Genomic DNA, 16,364 nt, shown 5'->3' on the forward strand with positions numbered 1-16,364 from the left:
AAATAAAACAGTTTGACTTTTAAAAAAATTATTTTTCATTTGTTTGGGGGCCAAAACTATTGTCAGTTGAATTCGACCCAAATTTGCAAATAGTTGTGGTTAACCTGAAACTGCATTTTTCAGTGAATAAGCTATTTGTGCAAAAAAAATTGCCTAGATCTATTCATAACTGCCTGTGTGAACAGAATCAAAGCTATTGTTATTCTCTCAGTCTATGCTGTGATGAATACTCCATTCTGTCTTGAAGAAAAGGAGGACTTGTGGCACCTCAGAGACTAACAAATATATTTGAGCATAAGCTTTCGTGAGCTACAGCTCACTTCATCGGATGCATGCAGTGGAAAATACAGTGGGGAGATTTATATACATAGAGAACATGAAACAATGGGTGTTACCAAAAACACTGTAACGAGAGTGATCAGGTAAGGTGAGCTATTACCAGTAAATAAATTTGTTAAGTCTCTAAGGTGCCACTCCTTTTCTTTTTGCGGATACAGACTAAGACGGCTGCTGCTCTGAAACCTGTCATTCTGTCTTGGTGTTCTTCCAACTATTCAAGAAAAGTGGTCATTCTTTTATTTTTTTTTTTAAAGAGAGAGAGAGAGAAATAAAGCCTGTGATTTAACTTAGTTATCGCCTCTTAGTTACACATGCAATGCTATAAACAGGAAGCAGGATCAGACCAAATACATATACTTATGTATTTTAAATGATTTAAGTGTATGTCTTCTTTCTGTTAGGAGGGTGAAGAGGTATGCCTATCAGCAGAAAAAATGAAGGCGATCTCTTCTTCTGTACCACATGAGCTGGCAAGCATGAGAAGGGAGGTGGGATGCCAAAGGGGAACTGCTCTTTGTTGTGGGTGTACTTGCCATCTGAAGTTTAGAAGGAGGGCTTTAGTTACCCAAGTTGGAAAGGGAATTTCACTTTGTAGGGGTAACAGCTCAATGGAATTACAACTTTATTACTGAACGAACAGCTAGCCCAGTATATATATATGCATTCTTGTAATGGTGCTTATTGATAATAAAGGGATGCTCTCAGATTTAAAATGATACATGCAAGAAAAATAATTTCCTTACCGCTGTTTCTAGGTCTACGATTTTATACAAGAATTTTTTTTTTTAAATCCTACATTTGGGGTCAAATTTGACCTGACTCTGGCACTTTGTTAAACACAAGTTTTAGCATCTATTATACAAAATTTACTTCTAATGTAGTATAGCAAAACTTAATATGGTGGTTTGGGGTTTTCTTTTATATGGAGAAAGCAGTACAAACCATGCTTTGCTTTGTGGACTCGGTGGGCGTTTGCAGGAATAAAATGCAGTGATGTTGACAGAATTGTTTTTGAGCTCAAAAACAAAGAAAAAAATAAGAGTAGAAAGATGATCGAGAAACTTGTTTTTTTTTCCCCTACTCTGATTATACAGTCTGATAGATTGATTAGGGGTATTGAAATCAATAGCAAGGAGAAATTCTAATGAAACTCTATTTATTCTTTAGGTCATTAAAGCCTTGCAGTTAGCAGACGAGGCATTGGGAATGTTAATGGAGGGACTAAAACAGAGGAACCTGCACAACTGTGTAAATCTCATTGTTTTGGCTGATCATGGTACTTTATCTAGTTTTGTACTTAACTTTTCAGTATCTGTTCTACTATATATCTTTGTTTATTTTCTTCCTTGTGTCTGGTGTTCATGGTCACTATTTTAATAAACTACTATAAATAGTCTTGTCAATATTGCAATTTCTAATATAACAAAATAAATATTTATGTATTCTCGTTTTAGGAATGGATAAGACCTATTGCAACCAGTTAGAATACATGACGGATTATTTTAATCAAATTAATTTCTACATGTATGATGGGCCTGCAGCTCGCATTCGGGCTTACAATGTTCCAGAAGACTACTTTACTTGTAAGTGTGAACCCATGCTGTTAGTGCACAACCAGCACAACAGAAAGGAAAGAAATAAGGAAGTGGATAATCAATAGTTTTGAACCTTGGGGATGTCTATAGTGAATACTTTGCTGTGCCAGCTGACCATGTCTTTGGCTCATGGAAACAGTGTTGCAAGAGTGATCTTTGACTGTAACTCCAGATGATGCTAAAAGATAAAAACTCTTGTGACAGATTGCACTTTCAGTTTTCATCTCATGTGGAAAAAGAAAGGATAGGTTTGTGTTCAGTTCCCACCCCGCCACAGATTTCTTGCCCACCAGCAAATCGCTTAATCTCTGTGTGTCAGTTTCCTGTCTGTAAAATGAGATTAATAATGTTGCCTTTCTCCCAGTTGGAGTCTGTCTTCTCCGTTTAGATTGTAATTTCTTCGTGGCAGGGACTGTCTCTTAATACGTGTATGTACAGCACCTAGCACAGTGGGGCCCTGATCTCGGTTGAGACCTCTAGGAGAGATCACAATACAAATTAATAATAATGGAGACCATTTAAATGAGCCTGTCGTGTCTGATGTTATCAGTTTGACAAAAGTTCTCCCTCTCAGTCAGGGAATAGAATAGGGTAAAGTAAAAGCCCGAAGTCACTCGTTTCAATGAGCATCCAGAATTCCTACATAAAAGTCATGCTTGTTTTAGAGCCTTAGGAGCCAGGAAGCTATTGTGCTTATTTATTATTATTTCACATTTTTAATGTATAGCGAAGGTGCTTGGCATTAGGATAGATCCCACATGAAATAAAGACAGTCCTTGCCTTGAGCAGCTTGCACTCTAAACAAGACAGAAACAGAATAGGCAAGCTAAGATGAGAAGCTCAGAGGAGGGAATGAATAAGATTTAGCGTTTTTAAAATTATTAATGTAATTACTGTTTCATTTCTTGTGGGCATCTTATTATCCCTAAAAAACATTTGCCTTCCCTGAAGCAGAAGGGTTCAGTAAAAATAAAAACAAACTCAAAACTAAATGTTAACAACAAAGATTAAAATCTCTCTCTCTCTCTCTCTCAAAGTGTGGATGATGAATTATGGCAGCAGATTTGCCTTTCTCTGAAGCATTAGGTATGACCGCTGCCAAAGCCAGGAAACAAGACTTAAAGGACCAATGATCCAGATCTTGTCCAGTACTGAAAATCTGATATTCCAAAGTGGGGATGGGGTAGAGGTGGAGAGTCTGTCTCCAGTGATTTGTCAGCTTTGTCTTTGGTTAGATACTGCTATGGCAGCTTTCTGCAGTCCACCTTTTTGAGTTCCTACCTAGTGATTCTGGCCGCTAATAAGTACATGGCTGCGTAATCTGCAGAGGCTGACAAAGCACTTGGTGCTCACTTTTACAAATAGTATACAAGTGGATGCAAAAATAGCGCAAATTATTGCACAGTGCTTTGAATTTTCAATAGCTTGAATGCAACTTATTCTACTGTCTGTTTTCTTAAACAGTTGATTCTGAAGGAATTGTTAAAAACCTTACCGTGAGTAAACTCTTGTACATTTATTTCCTCTTCATGGTATTTTGATTAAAAGGCATATTTTTCTGGCTATATTGCATGTGCACTTCTCAAACCCTAACATTTGCACCAGTTCCATATTGTTTTTAATGGGGATATTGACTCAAGTGTGACTCTGAGTACAATCAGAGGCAAATCCTAGATGCTGCAGTTTGTATGTGGGCTTGGCCCAGGGGATCTCTATGGGGGATCAAGGGAAGAAAATTTCCCACACTCCAGAGTAGGACGAATTGATTGACTTGCACTGGAGTGGATCCACAGATTGTGCCCTGCCACCTGGCAGGTGGAGAAAGAGTTATCTGAGAGCTGGGTTCTAGAGTACAAATGCAAGGCAGTGGAGAAACAGGCCCAGGTTTCCTACAGAAAGGTTAACTCGACCTCATAACATGTGCAGTAATTTCTTCTCCTTTTTTTTTCTTTCGCTGGCTAATTCAATACTTTTTGCAGAGTTCAGTATCTACTTTAAAATAGGAGGGAGGGGGAAGGTGGCCAAATTAATGTTATTGTGGGAAGCTTCATTTTTGCATTTCTTTGTCTTTATAATTTAGATTGACTTTAGCATTTAAACTTTTAATCATAGAATCATAGAAATGTAGAGCTGGAAGGGACCCCGAGAAGTCATCTAGGCCAGTCCACTGCACTGTGGCAGGACTAAGTAAATGTAGATCATCACTGACAGGTGTTTGTCCAACTTGTTTTTAAAAGCTTCCAATGATGGGGACTCCACAACCTTCCTCGGAAGCAGGGGCACCAGCTTCCTCGGGACCCCGGGATGCTCAACCCTTCGCTCCGCCCAAGGCCCCGTCCCCACCTGCCTCCTTCCCCCCAGCTCCTACCCCACCTATTCCCGTCCCCGCTTCTCCCCCACACCTCCAGCACCTCTTGCACAATGCAGAACAGCTGATCTCAGTGGGCAGGCGGTACTGGTGGGGAGGGGGAGGAGTGGATCAGTGGGGCTGCTGGCGGACGGGAGGTGCTGGGAGGAAGGGGGAGTTGTCTGCCAGTGGGTGCTAAGCACTCACTAATTTTTTTCCATGGATGCTGCAGGGATGGAGCACCCATGGAGCTGGCACCTATGCTTTGAAGCCTATTCCAGAACTTGACTACCCATATAGTTAGAAAGTTTTTTCTAATATCTAACCTAAATCTCCCTTGCTGCAGATGAAGTCCATTATTTCTTGTCCTACCTTCAGTGGGCATGGAGAACAATGGATGATCATCCTTTTCAGAACAGCCCTTAACATATTGGAAGACTGTTATCAGGTCCCTCCTCAGTATTCTTTTCTCAAAACTACATTTTTTTTAACTTTTCCTCATAGATCAGGTTTTCTTAACCTTTTATCATTTTTGTTGCTCTCTTCTAGACTCTCTCCAATATGCACATATTTCCTAAATTGTGGTGCCCAGAACTGGACACAGTACTCCAGCGGAGGCCTCACCCATGCCTAGTAGAGCAGGATAGTTACCTCCTGTGTCTAACATATAACGCTCCTGTTAATGCACCCCAGACTCATATTAGCCTTTTTTTGCAGCTGCATCACACTGATGAGTTATAGTTGGTTTGTGGTCCACTATAACCCCCAGATCCTTTTTAGCAGTGCTACCACCTAGACAGTTATTCCCCATTTTGTAGTTGTGCACTGGATTTTTTTTCCCTTCCCAAGTGAAGTACTTTGTACTTTTCTTTATTGAATTTCATCTTGCTGAATTCTGACCAATTATCCAATTCGTCAAAGTCATTTTGAATTTTAAACCCATCCTCCAAAGTGTTTGCAATTCCTTCCAACTTGGTGTCATCTGCAGATTTTATAAGCATACTCTCCATTCCATTATTTAAGTCATTAATGAAAATATTGAATAGTACCAGACCCAGGATTGACCCCTGCAGGACCCCACAAATTGCCCTCCCAATTTGACAGCAAATCATTGATAACTACTCTTTTAAGTTTGGTCTTTCAACCAGTTGTGCACCCACCTTATTGTAATTTCATTGAGATCACATTTTCCTAGTTTGCTTATGAGAAAGTCATGTGAGATTGTGTCAAAAGCCTTACTAAAGTCAAGTTATATCACATCTACTCCTCCCCCGCATCCACAAGGTCAGCAAAAGAAAGAAATTGAGTTGGTTTTGCATGATTTGTTCTTGACAAATCCATGCTGACTATTCCTTATAACCATATTATCCCCTGGGTGCTTACGAATTGACTGTTTAATAATTTGTTCCAATATCTTTCCAGGTCTTGAAGTTAGACTGACTGGTCTATAATTCCCCGGATCCTCCTTGTTCCCCTTTTTAAAGATAGTTACTATATTTGCCCTTCTCTGGTCTTCTGGGACATCTCCTGTTCTTCAGGAGTTCTCAAAGATAATTGCTAACCTTCCAAGATTGCACCATCTAGTTCCTTAAGTACCCTAGGATGAATTTCATTAGGCACTGCTGATTTGAATATTCTTTAACCTGTTTTTTCCCTGTTTTGGCTTGCATTTCTTCCCCCTGGTTGTTAATATTTATTGTGTTGAGTATCTGGTCATAATTAGCCTTTTTAGTGAAGACTGAAGTGAAATAAGCATTAGGCACCTCCTCTTTCTTGATGTCATCAGTTATTAGCTCCCCATCCCTGTTAAGTAGTTAAGTGTTAACTAAATAATCCAAATAGCCATTCAGAGTATATGAAAAGAGATGTGAAATGTCTCTCATATAGTTATAGCCCAGAATTTTGGGAATTCCCACTTTTCTTTCTATCGTTGGTCATGAGTATGTAGTGCAGCCCAGGGTTCCTAGCCTCTTTCAGTCTATTTTTCTTGCATCAACTACCGGTGTATTCTATTATATCATTTGATGTTTTCCTCTATCATTGCCCTAGATGAGAACATACAGAGTTTAAGGAGTGACCTTGTCTCATGGCATATATAATAGGTGTCATGTAGCCATCTCGGAGAATCCTTTTCTAAAAAAAAAATTATCAATCTCAGTTGCTTATTTGGTTGTCCAGGCTCACTTCTTCTCATTTCACAGGGTTAATACTAACAGAGTATACAGCTCTAGCAGCTGAACACCTCAGACCAGATTCTTACATCCACTATCGCCCCTTGTGCTGCTCTGATGGTACAAAGAGACCAATTAGCTAGCTTAACAATCTGCATAAGGATTCTGCCTGTGTAGGGGAACCCCCTGGGTGGCACAGAACCAGCAGTAGTGGTTCTAGAGCGCCCCACTGCTGGCTTCCAGAATAGGGGGCGTAACCAGGGAAAACAGTACGTGCTTGGAGCATTGCTTTACTCTGGTGCTCTCTAGCTCCTGGAATGGTCCCTGAGGGCAATAGGCAGCTAGACACAATTAAGTCCAGCCCTGAGAGTGATGCAAAGGTACATGAGAACAGCCATACTAGGTCAGACCAAAGGTCCATCTAGCCCAGTATCCTGTCTTCCGAGAGTGGCCAATGCCAGTTGCGACAGAGGGAATTAACAGAATAGGTAATCTTCAAGTGATCCATCCCTTGTCGCCCATTCCCAGCTTTTGGCAAACAGGCTAGGGACACCATCCCTGTCCATCCTGGCTAATAGCTATTGATGGACCTGTCCTCCATGAATTTATCTAGTTCTTTTTTGAATCCTGTTATAGTCTTGGCCTTCACAACATCCTCTGGCAAGGAGTTTCATAGGTTGACTGTGCATTGTTTGAAGAAATACTTTACTTTGTTTGTTTTATATGAATGGTTGGGATTATGTTTTCCAATGTGCATTACTTTGCATTTATCAACACTGAATTTCATCTGCCATTTTGTTGCCCAGTCACCCAGTTTTGTGAGATCTTTGCAGTCTGCTTTGGACTTAACTATCTTAAGTAGTTTTGTATCACCTGCAAATTTTGCCTCTTCACTGTTTACCTCATTTTCCAGATCATTTATGAATATGTTGAATAGCACTGGTCCCAGTACAGACCCCTGGGGGACACCACTATTCACCTCTCTCCATTCTGAAAACTGACCATTTATACCTACCCTCTGTTTCCTAACTTTTAACCAGTTACCAATCCATGAGAGCACCTTCTCTCTTATCCCATGACTGCTTACTTTGCCTTTGGTGAGAGACCTTGTCAAAGGCTTTCTGAAAATCTACATAAACTATATCCACTGGATCCCTCTTGTCCACGTGCTTGTTGACACCCTCAAAGAATTCCAGTAGATTGGTGAGGCATGATTTCCCTTTACAAAAATCATGTTGATTCTTTCCTAACAAATTATGTTCATCTATGTGTCTGACAATTCTGTTCTTTACTTCAGTTTCAAACAGTTTGCCCACTACTGAAGTCAGGCTTACCGGCCTGTAATTGCTTGGATCACCTCTGGAGCCCTTTTTAATTACTGGCGTCACATTAGCTATCCTTCAGTCATTTGGTACAGAAGCTGATTTAAATTATAGGTTACAAACCACAGTTAATAGTTCTGCGATTTCACATTTGAGTTCCTTCCGAACTCTTAGGTGAATACCATCTGGTCCTGGTCATTTATTACTGTTTAATTTATCAATTTGTTCCAAAACTTCCTCTAATGACACCTCAATCTGCAACAGTTCCTTAGCTTTGTCACCTAAAAAGAATGGCTCAGGTTTGGGAATCTCCTTCACATCCTCAGCCGTGAAGACCAAGACCAATGCAAATAATTCATTTAGTTCCTCTGCAATGGCCTTATCGTCCTTGAGCACTCCTTTAGCATCTCAATTGTCCAGTCGCCCTACTGGTTGTTTAGCAGGCTTCCTGCTTCTGAGGTACTTAAAAAAAATTTTGTTATTACTTTTTGAGTCCTTGGTTAGCTGTTCTTCAAATTCTTTTTTGGCCTTCCTAATTATATTTTTATACTTCAATTCCAGAGTTTATGGTCCTTTCTATTTTCCTCATCAGGATTTTATTTTCACTTTTTAAAGGATGCCTTTTTGCCTCTCACTGCTTCTTTTGCTTTGTTGTTTAGCCACGGTGGCAATTTTTTGGTTCTCTTGCTATGTTTTTTAATTTGGGGTATACATTTAAGTTGAGCCTCTATTATGGCGCCTTTAAAAAGTTTCCCTGCAGCTTGCAGGGATTTCACTTTTGATATTGTACCTTTCAATTTCTGTTTAACTAACCTCCTCATTTTTGTGTAGTCCCCCTTTCTGAAATTAAATGCTACCATGCTGGGCTGCTGTGGTGTTTTCCATGCCACACGGATGTTAAATTTTATTATATTATGGTCACCATTACCAAGTGGTTCAGCTTCATTCACCTCTTGGACCAGATCCTGTGTTTCACTGAGGACTAAATCAAGAATTGCCTCTCGTGAGTACCAGGATTAGCTGCTCCAAGAAACAGTCATTTAAGGTGTCAAGAAACTTTATCTCTGCATCCCATCCTGAGGTGACGTGTACCCATTTAATATGGGGATAATTGAAATCCCCCATTTTTAATGAGTTTTGTTAATGGTAATCTCCCTGAGCATTTCACAGTCGCTATCACCATCCTGGTCAGGTGGTCAGCAGTGTATCCCTATTGTTATATTCTTATTATTCTAGCATGGAATTACTAGCCATAGAGATTCTATGGTAAGATTTGGTGCATTTAAGATTTTTTTTTTTTTTACTTCATTTGATTCTACGCTTTCTTTCACATATAGTGTCACTCCCCTACCAGCACAACCTGTTGTGTCCTTCTGATATATTTTGTAGCCTGGTATTACTGTGTCCCATTGATTATCCTCATTCCACTAAGTTTCTGTGATGCCTATTATATCAATATCCCATTTAATACAAGGCACTCAAGTTCACCCATCTTATTATTTAGACTTCTAGCATTTGAATATAAGCACTTCAAAATGGTCACTTTTTAGTTGTCTGCCATTATGTGATGTAATTGAAAGGGCCTCTTTTTCATATGACTGTTTCTCACCAGATCCTACCCATATTTTATCATCTTCCATCCTCTCCTCCTTACGAGGACAGAGAGAATCTCCGTTAGTAGATCCTCCCCTAATGGATGTCTCTGTCTGAACCATGTGCTCCTCCCTCTGTCAGCTTTAAACCAGCTCTTAGTTTAAAAACTGCTCTACTATAGGTACTATAAAGCCATGTTAATTGGCCAGCTGAATATTCCTTTGGGAAACTGGGACTCCTCAGGTAACACAGAGCTGGAATAGCTGATCTGTGCCACATCTTTCCCTCCCGCACTAAAGGAGTTATGGTTCAGAGAAAAGGGGCATGGCTGGAGCACTGCTGAGGAATGACCTCCTGGGCCATTGGCAACTGGAAGCAAATTAGAGCAGCCCTGGGGCTGTTGATAGCTACTTTGATCCCTATTTTACAGTTGGCTTTAGCAGGCACAATGATAATTATAAAGGTACAGTAGAACCTCATAGTTATTAATTACCTTGGAAGCGGAGGTTGTTCGTAACTCTGAAATGTTTGTAACTTTGAACAAAACGTTATGGTTGTTCTTTCAAAAGTTTACAACTGAACTTCAACTTAATGCAGCTACAAAACTTTACTATGCAGAAGAAAAATGCTGCTTTTAACCATCTTAATTTAAATGAAACACGCACAGAAATTGTTTCCTTACTTTGTCAAATGTATTTTTTTTAGTAGTTTACATTTAACAAAGTATATATTGTGTTTACTTTTTTTTTTTTCTTTTTTTCTGCTGCTGCCTGATTGTGTACTCGCAGATCCAAATGAGGTGTGTGGTTGACCAGTCAGTTCGTAAATCTGTTGTCCGTAACTCTGAGGTTCTACTGTAGTACATAAGCCTTCACTTTCCTCACACTTTCTTTCTCATACAAAGTCTTTCTCATTTTTTTCTGCCCTCCCGATGCTTAACAGTAAGATTGAACCACTATTCTCCAGTGCAGTAAAACTCAATAGGTATCACTATTAACAATACCATTAAAATGAGAGCTGATCCTATCTAAAATTCAGTCTTTCTAGATTCCTTAAACAAAGTATCTCCCAGTCAGAATTACTGGGAGCGTCTCGATTTTTACAGTTGCACCATTATTTTTTTTAAATTCCCATTACATATTTCAAACAAGAAATATATATTGTTTTTAAGGAATTTCAGAAAGCCTAATCAAGGTTTTAGGGGTGGTCAGTTGTGAAGTGAGGTCACCAGGTTGGTTCTGTTTGTTCAGATCTGTACTTGTTGTGGCACATAATATAAACTTATGATCCTTTATTCTTCTACTTTTGGCAACTTCTGTGTTTTGAGAGCCTACAGATTCTTAACCAGAAAGGAACACTGACTGTAGCTACACTAGCGGATGTTAGAAAAAACATTTGTTATATTAAATCTCATTAGAATCTATTCAGATTGTTTCAAAGTTACAATTTGGCAACTCAGCAAATCTTATCTCTTTTAGTAATTATACATTTATAAGCAACAGTGCCAAAAGTTGGATATTGACTTTTTCCAAGAAAGTGATTTGCATGCTTATAATTTTTAATGATTTCAAAATGACACCTTATAGGCATGTGAAGGATATATTCCTCTTCCCTATTTATTGCATGGTAAACTGGTAAAAGATTGCAGAAAATGAGTAACTTTCAGGGACCTTTAGCTACTAGCTTATAGAATGTGAACTAATATACTAACTGCAGATAGTGTATGGATGCCAATAACATTAACCATAGCATATACCAATATCTTTACCATTACAAGTTCTTTGTTCTTATCAATAACTTTACAACAGCCTCCTACTAAGGACTGACACACTTACAGTACATCTTGTCAAAGGCCTATGTAACAGATCCAAGTAAGACATTTTACTATCCATTGTCAACTGGGACCAAAATGTGGTGGAATAAGTCAGTGAAGAAATTATTGTTCTAGCTATCAATCAACATATACAGTATATTTAGTGTGCCAATCTCCACAGTATCTATGGCCATTGCTGAATGATGTGTTTGTGTTTGATGTAGTGCAAATCTGAACGTGATTGGACCATTTCTTGTTTTTCAGTGCCGAAAACCCAACCAGCATTTCAAACCCTACTTGACACCCAACTTGCCAAAGCGATTCCATTACGCAAACAACATTCGCATTGACAAAGTTCATCTTATGGTGGACCGGCAGTGGTTGGCTGTTAGGTAAATTGTGGTTGTCAATTGATTCTTACCCTTATCGTTAAAGATGCCTCATTTCCTTCACAGATGTGTCATTTGCTTTCTGTTTGAAAAGACTGCATCTCTTGCAGTGAAGACAATAGCTGATCCTTAGAATGATGGATTTTCCAGACTGTTAGATGAATGTTTAGGAGGCTATATAAAAGGAAATAATTGTGTGTGTCTGTGTAAGCCAGATAGCCACTGCTTTACATGGTGTGCATAGAGTTTTCTCTTCAAATCTGCATGGTAAATGAGGTGAATTGAAGTCTTGTTCATTATTCACCTTCACTAAATATCTCATCACATCAGTTAACCATCTAGGGCTGACAGAATTGGCTTTTTATATGCTCAATTAATGAGAATCCATCATGCAAAAAGTGTTGCAGTTTTTCAAAGGTTCATAACTCAGTTAGTTTTCATTAAAAGAAAAGGAGTACTTGTGGCACCTTAGAGACTAACGAATTTATTTGAGCATGAGCTTTCGTGAGCTACAGCTCACTTCATCAGATGTTTACCGTGGAAACTGCAGCAGACTTTATATACACACAGAGAATATGAAACAATACCTCCTCCCACCCCACTGTCCTGCTGGTAATAGCTTATCTAAAGTGATCAACAGGTGGGCCATTTCCAGCACAAATCCAGGTTTTCTCACCCTCCACCCCCCACACAAATTCACTCTCCTGCTGGTGCTAGCCCATCCAAAGTGACAACTCTTTGCATAATCAAGTCGGGCTATTTCCTGCATAGATCAAGGTTTTCTCACATCCCCCCCACCCCCATACACACACAAACTCACTCTCCTGCTGGTAATAGCTCATCTAAACTGATTCATTGAAATATTCATTGAAATATTCAGAACACTTTTTAATTAGGACTCTTACCTTGTCAAGTTTTAGCTTTCTATCTCCTGCCATACCAGGGGCAGAGCAGTTCAAAAAAAATCTTGCAGGACCCTTTTTGTAATGGCGGAAGTCTATTTTCTGCCACATTTTCTGCATTTTTACTCAAACTTGAAAAAATAAATCACCTTTGGGAAGAGACTAAGCCTGAAACATATACCAAAAAGTGAATGATGTGGTTAACAGATATGATTTACTGAAAAAGGGATGGTTAGAATGGAAATAGTTATCTGATCTTAGCTGTCGTAGTTGCTTATAATCATGTGTGTACACAAACTGTATATACTGTAGGCATATGTAACCCAGACACTTCCTGGGTGTGGTACTCTGTCCCATCTAGTGGCACTGAGACCACTTACAGAGAGAGGTTAATGAGTCTGCTCTCCAGTCTTAGCTAAGAATCAAATGGCTTTTAGCTCATGAAGTAGAGGCGCATGCATTTAGCTCCAGAGGTCCCAGGTTCAATCCTGCCCACCGATGAGCGTGGTCTGTCGGTGTTCCACATACACACACTGTAAATACATGGGAGTAGATTTTAAAAAAATTATATTGTGTGTGCACTCAGAGGTGCAGTGGTAATAAATTATAAGCGTAGGGTTGGGGTACCAATTTTCATGTGGAAAAATGAAGGTGATAAATCTTAGAAAGTCAGAAATTGTGAGCTCCTTTCATGCCATTTGCATTTTCAGTTGAAAATGCACTACAGGTGCAAATTCTACTTGCACTTATTATTGGCTCAGCTTTTGGAAATATATTTTGTACTGTATTTTACATATGGATACATATTCCTAAATGATCTCCAGATGGTTAAACCTTTTCCTGCTTCTTGGATGGTTTTTAAAATACTCTCTTTCTCTTTTCTCTTAAATACCTTCTATCTGTTTCTGAGCAGAGGACTTTTTTTCCTGTAATCTTATTTAATAATATTTTTAAAACTTAAGTTTTGTTGAGAGAGGGGTAAAATGCCTGTTTAGCATTTGACTTCATATTTTATTTTGAGTAGTGTCCAATATTTGTCCTAGATATTTAAAGAGAAATATTTATTTCTCTTTATTTTGGGGTGTTTTCATATTTGTCTTCTCCTTTCAAGTGCTACTCATTGTAAGTCAAATAGTATGACATTTCTATTGTATTTAAAATACAAAATCAAAACTAAGGCTGCAATTTGTAGAAAAAATGCAAACAATTTTAGAATGGTGTATTTAAATTTAAATGCTCCTTCATAAGGCAAAGCCATCTGAAATTGTTTCAACAGGACTGCCATAGTTGGGTTTTCCAGGAAGAAGTCTTGTTTTAAAATGTGAATAGTAAGGAAGGCTATTATAAAACTAGCCCCAAGGAGATGATAAATTTTTTTGGAACTTCCCAATTCGGAGGTCAGCCTTTTACTCTGTTTATTTCAGAGGCATAAATGCACTGTACAGTAGCTAGAATCTTGGGGTAAATTCCTGGTTAAAGTAATCTCAGTAACCTAAGAGAAGCAGAGGTCTCTGCAAAAGTCAACATTGTGTTATAAGAACAATCAGTACCAAAATATTATGCAACATTCTTCTCAGGGGGTAACCCAAAGTCCAATTTGTTGGGGTAACTAGAATTTTTGTTGTATTTGTACCATTTTTACTTACAATATAAAATGATTTCTTCTTAGGAATAAAGCCTATACATTTTGTGGTGGAGGTAATCATGGCTATGACAATGAGTTTAAAAGTATGGAGGTAAGGTGATTTCTTCTCAAAACGCATGTGCCACTGTATAGCCAACTACATATTTGCTGTAAATAAACCATACACTGTACTATATGACAATTTTTGCAATTTGATTTTTCTTACATGGGGATTCAGACATCTAACCCTGGAAATCTATTCTCTACAGAGACAATTTGCGCGGAGACAATCAAATGTTCAGACCAGCCACAATTGTGCTTGCAAAGTCCTATGATTGTGCACCACCTTTAAGAGTCTAATACTTAGCCATGTCTCAGTGCATCTAAAAAATATAAGAGTCATATAAACGACAGTACCTTAAACTAAACACATCATGGTGAGAAACAGAACTCTGCAGAGTTCACACAGCCTCATTAAAAGCACATGAGAACATAATCGTCAGAAATTCCCTCATTTTTTACCAAGTATTTACATTTCAGATGGCATGTGTTCATAGAGAACATTAATCATATTTATTCTGTTGATACAGTATGTGTAAGGACAAATTAGTGCTTTACAATGAGATAATATACCTTCATAATATTTTCCTTTGACAGCATCCTGTTTGTGTTCTTTAGAAGTGCTAGTCAGAAAGCATTAAGTGTTCTTCTATATTAGTCAGTTCAAAATCCCTTTCCTATTAAAAGAACAAAGGAAATGCCATACCAGAATAGACCATTGGTCCATCTAGTCATGTCTCCTGTCTCTTGCAGTGGTCAAGTTCAGGATGCTTGAGAGAAGCATAAACATTTCCATAATGCACTTCAATACTTTATACTTTTGAGGCACAATTTCCTGACCATAGCTAAGTGTCAGCCCTTAAAGTTTTTAATCCTAGTTATTTTAAATGCAAATGATATTATTAGTCATGTAAAAATTTATATAATTGATGGAATTTATTGGCTTATTTGCCTCAATGATATCCTGCTGCAGTAAGTTTCACAGTTTAAGGGCCATTTATACTAAGTATAAGAAGTATTTCTATTTATCCCTTTTAAATTTTGTTCCTTTAATTTCATTTGATGTCCTCCTGTCTTTGTTTTATGGAAAAAGATAAACAGAAGTATGTGTCTGGCCTTCTCTTCTTTGTTGGTAATAAGCTTCAGACCCATTCCATGTAACAGATATGTTTCAGGATTCAGTCCTTGTTCATCTATTCATCTACCCTGTTCTCAGTTTATGAATGAGTCTTTAATAGTATGTCCAAAACCTATATTTGGATGCTCATATTAACTCTTAGGCATATAAATGCTTAAGTGATGATTTGAGCATCCCAAAGGAGTATTTGGATTAAAACTCTGAGAATATTTGAGTGTATATCTATACCACAGAGACTATACCAGCATAATGACAGGTTTCAGAGGAACAGCCGTGTTAGTCTGTATTCGCAAAAAGAAAAGGAGTACTTGTGGCACCTTAGAGACTAACCAATTTATTTGAGCATGAGCTTTCGTGAGCTACAGCTCACTTCCCTGCATCAACAGAAGGGGTTTTTATGTTGATGCAGGAACACCACCTCCCTGAACTAAGTTAGCTATGTCAACAAAAGCCCTCTTCCATTGGTATAGCTGTGTCTACACTGGGGTTTATGTTGTCATAGCTGTGTTGGTGAGGGGTGTGTTTTTTCACACCCTTGATTGACGTAGCTATGGTGATATAACTTCTCAGTGTAGACCCAGGCCTCAGGTGGAATCCTAAATTCAGCTGAGGTTTGGGATTCTGATAAACTAGTGACCAGCAGCCCAGATCATGGAACTTAGTTGCTGCAGCCATGCAGAGAAAAATGTTCTTAAAGTTTTATGTCTACACAGCATTTTGGAGTGAGCCTCCTAGCCCGGATTGATAGGCTTGGGTTTGCAGTGCTTGTGCGAGTGCTCTAAAAAACAGCTATGTAGACAACACTTTGACGTTGCGGCTCAGGCTGGAGCTCAGGCTCTGAAGCCTAGGGAAAAGGGGTGGGGTTTGGAGCCCAGGCTCCTGCCTGTGCCCCAACTTCAAAGCAGTGTCTGTGCAGCTATTTGTAGAGCACTAGTGTGAGCCCGAGTCTGTCTAACTAGGCTAGGAGGTGTGCTCCAAAATGCTCTGTAGCCCTACCCTAAGTGACCTAAAGAAAAGGAGGACTAATGGCACCTTAGAGACTAACCAATTTATTTGAGCAGAAGCTTTCGG

At 38.8% G+C, this 16,364-nt stretch overlaps 1 protein-coding gene across 7 annotated transcripts in view; it reads left to right on the top strand.

Annotated features, from left to right (window-relative positions):
* Positions 1–16,364, top strand: part of ENPP3 (ectonucleotide pyrophosphatase/phosphodiesterase 3) — an 89,909-nt gene that overhangs the window by 54,534 nt on the left and 19,011 nt on the right. For all 7 annotated transcript variants that reach the window (XM_075126749.1, XM_075126752.1, XM_048844542.2 and 4 more), the window contains exons 12-16: positions 1,507–1,615; positions 1,794–1,922; positions 3,399–3,430; positions 11,445–11,572; positions 14,141–14,207. In XM_075126749.1, coding sequence (XP_074982850.1) covers positions 1,507–1,615; positions 1,794–1,922; positions 3,399–3,430; positions 11,445–11,572; positions 14,141–14,207 — 465 coding nt within the window. The remainder of the gene's footprint in view (positions 1–1,506; positions 1,616–1,793; positions 1,923–3,398; positions 3,431–11,444; positions 11,573–14,140; positions 14,208–16,364) is intronic.

The sequence above is a fragment of the Caretta caretta genome, chromosome 3 (genome assembly GCF_965140235.1).
Source record: "Caretta caretta isolate rCarCar2 chromosome 3, rCarCar1.hap1, whole genome shotgun sequence".
Taxonomy (NCBI): Eukaryota; Metazoa; Chordata; order Testudines; family Cheloniidae; genus Caretta; species Caretta caretta.